The sequence below is a fragment of the Mus pahari genome, chromosome 5, assembly GCF_900095145.1.
Source record: "Mus pahari chromosome 5, PAHARI_EIJ_v1.1, whole genome shotgun sequence".
NCBI lineage: Eukaryota > Metazoa > Chordata > Mammalia > Rodentia > Muridae > Mus > Mus pahari.
In genome coordinates this window covers 165,141,620-165,151,029 of record NC_034594.1, presented here as the reverse complement: position 1 = coordinate 165,151,029, position 9,410 = coordinate 165,141,620, and the positions used below count along the sequence as shown (strand labels likewise).

Here is a 9,410-nt window from a genome sequence, read left to right as displayed (position 1 = left end):
ACACACACACACACACACACACACACACACACACACACACACACACACACAAGGAGGGTATCAGGCTGGCAGCAGTGGTCCTTAGGAAGCAGGGAAGATAGAATCAGGGTGGTTTGGCTTCTATAGGGTGTGTGAGTGGCCTGACAAGGAAGATGAGCTCAGGAGATCTGTGGGTAGAGCTGCCTCTGTGAGTGGATACATCCCCCAGGACACAAGAAGGGAAGGAAAAAGGGAAAGGGGATGGAAAGAGTAGGGAAGGGAGATGGGAGGAAGGAGGAGCAAGCTGAAGGAGAATAGACATCTGCAGGTCATTCTGGATAGTCTACCGCATAGTCCTCACAATTGTCCCCTGAACTGGGTGCTACCATTGCTCCCTCTCATCTATGGCTAGGAGTAGGGCAGAGGTGCATCTGGGTGGGAGAGTGCCTCATATTATTTTATCCAGGTCTTGGGACTAAGGGAATGTCTCTACAATGATCCTGCACAGAAGACACAGGAGCTAGAAGGAAGAAAGCATGGGGTACAGTGTCTAGAGCTAGGAAACTGCAGTACAGTTCTGGTCGAGTGTAGCCCACACTCAGGATCAGACCATTAATGGGCCATGAAGGCATGCTGGCCCAGAAAGCCAAAGTGTGGGGAAGTGCAACTGGGCAAAGATAGCTATGCCCAATGTCCATTGCAAGGGTTGCAACATGCAGTTGAAATCCAAAGAACCCAGCACTGGAGGCCCACAGCGTCCAGCCAGCCACGGAGGCAGGACGGGGCTGGAGAAGGAACGTGCAGACAGGCTTGCAGAGGAGTCACTTCCTGAGGCCAGAAGCTGGAAGGGACACTTTTGGAACTGGGCAGAATCCCAGCATGCCTGCAACTGTCTGCCATCCTCGTCCAGCTGAGAAGGGGTTGGGTGAAGGGAGACAGAGATGTCTGAGGTCACAAGTCCCTCTACACTGGCCTTCATTCCACCTCAAGAGGCCACCACTGTGACCCCTACATAGACAGAAGAGAAGCCTCAACTCCTGGGATACGCAGGGAAAGCAGAGAAGGGGGTGAGATGTTAATAGCCTAGTACCCATCCCCTACGCCCCCTGCATAACCACTCAGGAAACTCAACATTTCCTCATTCCCATCCAGAGTCCAAACCCTCTCATAGCTCATGGGGATAACAAGGTGCTATGATAATCATTTGCATGTTTATATAAGATCCTTGGTGTGATGCCTTTCACACATTGTCCCACAGAGAAGGGCTTGTGTCTACTCAATGTGTGACTGAGAGTAGGCTCTGAGCTATCAATGCAACCAACATGGGACTGAGAGGGAGGCACTGAACCTTGAGAGAATGTGTGTGTTTGTGTCTGTCTGTGTGTCTGTGTTGTGTGTCTTCATCACTGAAAAATCACAGGTTTTGCGAAAACACAGGGAGAAGGAAAAGAGAGAAACAAGGCAGAGGGCGGGAGGCACAGGAGAGATGGTATTGTCTGCCCCCAGCTCACCCTGCAGAACACTCTGTCCTATACTGATGAGAGAGTGAGACCATTTTCTTGCCCAAGGTCACACTGCAGCTGCCAGGAGACCTGGAACTCTACATCACCCACAAGGTCTCCCATTCTCTACTCTGCAAAAGGCTTCCTGGATTTATTTCTCCCATAGAAAAAGAACGAGCCAAACTTCTTAGCTTTCACAGTAGAAAATAGCTAGTATTTACCCATCCCCAGGGTTGCAACAGTCTAGACTTCTCTTTTGCAAGCACCCTACTTTGCTCTCAGGAGGCTGCTTATAAGCAGGACAAGAGGCCAGTTCCTAGGAGCTCTAGCTGAAAGAGGCAGAGGGCAGACTAGGGAGAAGCCAGATGTCCAGGCCAAGTAGGGAAAAGACTCTCCTCAGAGGCTGTGTGAGGATATCTTCCAGCATGGGGTCCTCTGTTCCATCTTCTGAGGCCAGTCAGTCTCAAGAAGAAGGCAGAAGTCTCCCTCTGAAAATCAGGCCTAGGCTTAGTGACACATGATTTGGGGGAGGTCTGTAGGTGGGCATCTGAATTCTCTCTACTGCCTAGAAAGCTTAGCACTGCAGGGTCCCCTGCTGCCTGAGCTACTGGGGGTAGTCTGTTACCCAATCTGGTCAAGCAAGCTTCCATATCCAAGTGGGTGACAATGGAAACACCATATCTATCTTCGCCAGACATCTCCGAAGTCCTTACTTGGTTCCTTCTATGATTAAAAATATCCACAAGAATGCCAGGGCCTGGATGGATAACAAGGCAAGAGCACTTCAAATACCCTCAGGGCAGGGCAGCCTGGAAAAATGTATCCACAAAAACCCTTGCTCCTTCATCAGGGTCAAAGGCAACCATCCACTTCTCTTCCTCCTTCCCTTTGCTGTTAGAGGCTGTAGTCACTCCTGACAGGCTTTCCTTGCCACTCTCTTGCACAAGTCTACTTTGAAGGCAGTAAAGTGGCTAAGGACCCTGCTACTCAGGAGGCTGAGAACAGGGCATTGTATTGTTTGAGGCCAGTTTGGGCAACTTGGGGAGACTCAGCCTTGGTATACAGAGTTGAAGTGAAGCTAGACATGATGACACACACCTTCAATCCTAACACTTGGAAGGCAGAAGCAGGTGATTTCTGTACTTTTGAGGCCAGCCAGGTCTACCTAGTGGGTTGTAGATCAGCCAGAGCTACATAGTGAGACTTTGTCTCCAAAAAACGAACAAAGAGTTAAACTAGAGCTAAGGATGTAGTCCAGTAGAAGAGTGTTCGCTAACTTGTACATGGTTCAATCCTTCACACACACACACACACACACACACACACACACACAAGACAAATAAGACAGTCAGGCAACTGGAAGGGAGACAAGGAGTCAGAAAATTTTCAACACATGCAAACATAAAGGAGAAAAAAAAAAAAGCCCCCAACTTGTTGAGGGATAAGAAAAGAAATCTAAAGCTCCTAAAGAAAAGGTTCAGAGGCATTGTGGGAGAATATCACAACCCTTAGAAAGGCCAAGCTACTTTTAAATACCTTGCAATAAATCTAACCAAAGAAGCAAAAAAGCCTGCACAAGGCAAACTTTAAATTGACCTCACTGTCATGGGTCAGAAGAGTTAATTCAGAAGAATGACTGCCTTAGTAAAATCAACCTACAGATCCAATGCATCATCAAAATTCTAGTGCCACTTCTCACAGAAATAGAAAAGTCAACATTACAATTCATATGGAAGCACAAAAGACCTTAGAGAGGCAAAGTACCCCATCCAATACGAACAGTACCACAAGTGGTACATTCCTCATCTCAAGTTATACTACAGAGCTGCAAGAACAGAAACGGCATTGCATTGGTCCAAAAGCAGATCAACAGAGCGCATGATCCAGATACAAACCCACATAGCCAGTCACCTGACTTTTGACAAATCTCCAAAAAGATACATAGTGTAGAAAAGACTGCATCTTTTAGCAAATGGAGCTAAACAAATTGGCTGTCCACATGTATGAGAATGAACCCAGATCCCCCATCTCTCAGACATAGCAAAAATCAGCTCCATGTGGATCAAAGACATTGGTACAAGACCCAAAACTTAAGGAGGAACACTTGAAGCTGTGGGCATGAGCAAGGACTTCCTGAATAGGACTCCAGTTCCTAAAGAATTGTAGTCAAGGATCAAGAAATAAGACCTTAAGAAATTAAATAGCTTCTGTACAGCAAAGGAAATGATTAAAGGAAGAGCTAGTCTACAGAGGAAGAAAAAAATCTTTTCTACCTACACATCCAACAGAGGGTTAATAGCTATAATATACCAAGAACTCAACTAAACAACAAAAATTCAAACAATAATATCAATAAATGGGCTAATAAGAGACAGTTCTCAAAAGTTGGAACATAAATAGCAAATAAACACAAACAGTCAATCAGTCTCCTTAGCTGTCAGAGAAATGCAAATCAAAGATGCCTTCCAACCACATCTGTCCCAGGAGAACCATGGTTGCTAAGAGTATAAACAACATATGCTGATGTCTAGTCGGGGTGTTACCTCCTCCATTATAGATAACCTCATTAAACTCTTTTATATATGTATCTATTTTAGGAAGCTCCTACAGCTGTGGATTTCCACATGGCTTTTCAGAAAGCCTTCAGAGTTAGTCATCCTTCTCCATGTTCCCTCCTTTACCTGCCCCCTCGCCCTCCTCATTTAATCCTCCTGTTCTAGTTTTTCCTTTATCTCTCCATAACACTGTATTCTATTGACCCTCCCTTGGAAGGATCCTATCCTCTCCCTTTATCTCTTACTACCTACCTAACTTCTGTGGATATTCTAAATGAAACACACATGTCTAAAGGTTAAAAGCTAACATCCACGTATAAAAGAGACAAACATGCAGTGTTTGTCTTTCTGGGTATGGGTTTCCTCACTCAGGATAATTGTTTCTAGATCCATCCATTTACATTCACGTTTTACTTTTTTCTTAACAGATGACTAATATTTCATTGTGTAAATGTATCACACTTTCTTTATTCATCATTTGATGTAAACTATGTTGTTTCCAATTCTAGCTCTTATCAGTAGAGCAGCAGTGAACATGGATGAGTGAATACCTCTGTAGTGAGATGTAGGCATCATATGCTTCCAAATAAAGTGCCCAATACAGGAATGGGTTACATCTTTTTATGTTGTTGGCCTAAGGGGCCCTGTAGACAGCCCCTCACGAATCAATCTAATGCTATTGATTACCCTTCACTTCCTGACAGTCAGACCCTACTGCTGACGATACCACAAATTTGTTATCAAACATAGAGAAATTGAGCTGGTACTCAACTGGAAGCTTCATGCATACTGACATTCATAGTTATAAATGTACTATACACATTACCAGAGCAGAAAAGTACAAGGCTACAAGCCTTGTGAGCTACAGTAGCAACCCACCTGTAAGACATGCCCACCTGTGCAGTAGGGGCACACTGTTAATGAGAGTAGCCAAGGTTCTCGTTTGATTTAAGGCCCATCCCATGAGATAGAGCTCATATAGGACACCACTAAAGTGACCAAGAGCCTGAGACTATATAGGTCATGAGCCTTAGGGTAAAACTATTATTCTGCTAAAGGAAATAGCAATAAGTGACTCCCAGTGATGTATAGATCACTGCATAGCTCCACCCTCACCAGAGAAGCTTCTTCCTGAAGTACATGGCAATTAACACAGAGACCCACAACTGGACGATGTGCAGAGAATAGGGGACTTTGGAGTGCTTAGGGCTGAATGAGGTGCTTCTAACACACCATTCTTCTGAAGGCTCAGGGATCTATGCAGAAGAGGAAGCAGAAAAGTTGTAAGAGCCAGAGAGGTGAAGAACTTCTAGGAAATGGCATTTTCTAGATACAAAAAGCTTGATGTACGTATGAACTCACTGAAACTGTGACAGCGTGCACACAAGCTGCACATATGAACTCACAGGAACTATAACAGTGTGCACACAAGCTGCACATATGAACTCACGGGAACTATAACAGCGTGCACACAAGCTGCACATATGAACTCACAGGGACTGTGACAGTGTGCACACAAGCTGCACAGGCTCAAGCTGGAGAAAATCCCAGTGTGGCAAAGGGAAAAACACACAGTCACACACTAACCAAGAAGTTATTTGCGATTGATAGATGCTGGGAGAGGAAAAATCAATTTTCTTCAACAGTGTGACACTGACATTGGGTCTATTAACCAATCTGCAGGGCAAACCTTATGTTCAGAAGTAATTGGCCAACCCAACCCAACTCTGTGTTTTTGTATGATTTTTGTTATTGTTTTGTTTAGGCTTTAAGTTTTTTTTTAAGGAGATAGAAAATATGAAGCTGAGAAGAGAGGTGGGATCTGGAGTGGAAAGAACATGACCAAAATATATTGTATGAATTTTAAATAAAAGATGAATTCAAACAACAAATGCCAGTGAGAATATGGACAAAAAGGAGACCTTTAGCACACTACTGGTGGGACTAGCAAACTAGTCTCCAGCACTACAGAAGTCAGCATGTAGGCTGCTCAAAGACCTAACATACATCCTCCATATGGCCCAGCTACACAATGTCTGGGTGTTTGCCCAAAGGACACAAACCAACCAATCAGAGACAACTGGTGTGATAGTTGGTATATGCTTGACCCAGGGAGTGGCATTATTAGGAGGCGTGGCCCTATTGAAATAGATGTGTCACTGTGGGCATGGAGTTAAGACCCTCACCCTAGCTGTCTGGAAGTCAGTCTTCCACTAGCAGCCTTCAGAAGATGATGTAGAACTCTCAGCTCTGCCTGCACCATGACTGCTTGGATGTTGCCATGCTCCTGCCTTGATGATAATGAACTGAACCTCTGAACCTATAAGCCAACCCCAATGTTGGTCTTATAAGAGTTGCCTTGGTCATGGTGTCTGTTCACAGCAGTAAAACTCTAACTAAGACACCTGGCCATCAGTGTTCACTGCAGCTAAGTTGTAGAGTCAACTTGGGTGTTCAGCAATAGAGAAGAATATACAAGGAAAATGTGGCTTTTTTTTTTAACTATAAAAAAATAATGAAATTGCATCATTTGAGGGAAAATGGATGCAATTGGAGATAGATCAAGTGATCTAAGCCAGTCTTGAAAAGATCAGTATCAAATGTTTTCTATCATTTGTGGTTCCTAAATTTTATATACAACCACATGTATATATATGAAATTAAGTCAGAAGTGAAGTTATTCAGGGGGAGAACAGGGACAAATGTGAGGGAGTGTGGAAAGAAGGGACAGCAGGACATACACCAGAGATGCAGTATACACCTGTCTGAAATGTTAAAAAATAAAATACAAAAGAAAGATTGCTGGAGAAAGTGAATGAGATCAAAACATATTATACATCCCTATGCTCTCCTTTTATCTGGGTTGCTGTGACAAAATGCCTAGCAAATAGCACCGCAGGAGAGGAAAGGGCTTGGCTTTCAATCGCAGGCTACCATCTGCCATGTCAGGGAAGACAAGGCAGAAACACACACAACTAATCACATGACTCCCTCAGTCAAGAGCAGAGACTAACGAAAGCTCCCACACTGCCTATAGCTGGCTTAGCACCCAGCCAGCTTCTTCTGCTCTCATGTAATTCAGGGCCTTGCCCAGAGAGTGAATGACACCACCAACAATGAGATACGTCTTCCTACACCAGCTAATAATCAAGACAGTCCCCTGCAGACATGCCCACGGGCCAATGTGATCTACTTAGTTCTCCCTGTTAGGCTCTTTCCCCAGTGATTCTAGATTGTTGCAAATTGACTTTTGAAACTAACCACTACAGAATATATAGAATGTCATGAAGAACCTCCTGACTTACAAAATTAATCTACTCTAATAACAAGTATGTATATTATTAAATAAGGATGCTTGAAGGAAAAGAACAAGCTGATTACCTGACAGCTGACGTTATCAGGCGCACTTAGAGCGGTGTGATGTGGGTTTACTCAGCTTCTTTTTCCATTATCGCTGACTCTCTACCCTTTTTTCATTTATTAAATGATCAATAATGCTTTTCATTTACCAAGCTGGTGAATATGAACCACCAGGGCAGACAGATACATGACCCCTTTACACAGAAAAGGATACAAATCTACTCTAGCTTGTTACCCGACTCACACTGGCCCAGAGATAGCAGCAACAGGGGGATTGTGACATACTTTGGATCATTCTCTACAGCTCCTGTGCTTTACCAGAGAGGTTACATTAGACTCTATATAACTGGGAAGTTGTTACCATTTCCCATTGCTAAAACTGGAGAGGCCAGCATTCACTCTGGCCCAGACTCTGCAACGATGTTAACTTTACCCTCAGAGCTAAGAGGTCCTGTTAATTCTGTATAGTTCTAAATTTCTTACAAGCATGGTTGTGGACTTAATTCTTCTGCTCTCTTCCAGAGCAGAGCCCTTGACCTGAGCCTTCTACACTTTATCCAGTATCCCCATTCTGTCTCACCTTCTTCCTGTCTTGGAGGCCTTAGAAGGAGGACATACCTGTCCATATTGGGTGCAATAAGTCTCAGGTTTGGTCAATCCACAGGTAGATGAGGCTCGAAGAAGCTGAGTCCTTCCAATGAGCAAGTCCCCAACAGGTGGATAACAGGCACCTCGGGAGCAGGCTTGCTGGGCACACAGGAGGCCAGGCAAGACTGAAATTACAGAGGAATATTGAAGTGTGCCCAGAAGATGAAATTCCAGCTGGTTACTCCAATATTGTCTCCTTAGGAGATGACATCAACAAAACTGGGTCCTTTCTTCACTGGTGTCAATGTGATGACTACTGTCCTGACTCAGGGAGGTAAAGGAGCTGGTTTCATTTCCTATGACCCAAACTTCAAAAGGAGGGGAGAGCTGGGGATTGCAACACAGCTAACAGAGTGCATCAAGTCCTGGGTTCAGTGCTCAGTAATGTGTAACCAAGTATGGTGCTTATGGTAATGTACACCTATAATCCCAGAACTGAGGAGCCAGAAGCAATAAGATCAAGAATTCAAGGTTATCCTCAGCTACATAAGGAATGCAAGGCCAGCCTGGGTTACATGAGACCATATACATGTATGAAATGTTCACACTATATTTTTAGTAAAAAAGAAAAGGGGGAGAAATTTCAGTAACCAGCAGTGGTCCTTAACACATGACCGGTGCCATCTACATGTGGCTTTAGAATCAATCTGGAGACATACACTGAGCCATGTAAACTCTGTGTCAACTGTTGGGGCCTGTGTAGTGCCTGGATGAGGCTGTTGGCTGAGCCATTGGTGGAACATGGAGAAAGTACATCATTTCCACTTTGTCTGCACAGCTGACCGACTGAGCCATTATCTGAAAGCAGGCAGCCATGAGTTCTAGGAGAACAAAGGCTCTGGGGAAAGCTTGAGGGTGAGAGATGGGGACTCAGGAAACCACACATCACCCTTGGGTGAGGACAAGAAGACCCAGGCAGCCTTCTGAGAGATTCAGAGGAGATGGGAGGAGGGACGGGATGCTTACCAAACCACAGGAGGAAAAGTGCTGTCATCCTGAGCCAGTGCAGGTCCTCAGAGAGCTCACCTAGAACAAGGCAAAGCACCCTGGATGGTCAAGCCTCCTCCCCACCCTTTCTTCATTGTGCTAGATCACTGTCCTCACCAAGTCCTTATCCTGCATCTTCACAAAGACACTTTTGAGCAGTGGGCACATTTCTAGCCAATGGCAAGAACCTGGGAGGGAGCCCTGGGGAAATCCCAGGATCAGCTTCCTCTTCTGAAATGTGTGGAAACATGGGGACTGTGCAGGAGGAGGGAGGACATCCCATTGCAGCAGATAGCTAAAGGGAGGTCTAAGGCTTTGTTTCTGCCGAGAGAGAGAGAGAGAGAGAGAGAGAGAGAGAGAGAGAGAGAGAGAGAGAGAG

The 9,410-nt window shown here is 44.8% G+C and overlaps 1 protein-coding gene across 2 annotated transcripts in view; it reads right to left on the bottom strand.

Annotated features, from left to right (window-relative positions):
• The window catches only part of Lamb3 (laminin subunit beta 3), a 42,732-nt gene that overhangs the window by 32,044 nt on the left and 1,278 nt on the right, over positions 1-9,410 (bottom strand). For both annotated transcript variants that reach the window (XM_021198681.1, XM_021198682.1), the window contains exons 2-3: positions 9,011-9,070; positions 8,015-8,169 (exon numbers count right to left, since the gene is read on the bottom strand). In XM_021198681.1, coding sequence (XP_021054340.1) covers positions 8,015-8,169; positions 9,011-9,038 — 183 coding nt within the window. In that variant the 5' untranslated portion in view covers positions 9,039-9,070. The remainder of the gene's footprint in view (positions 1-8,014; positions 8,170-9,010; positions 9,071-9,410) is intronic.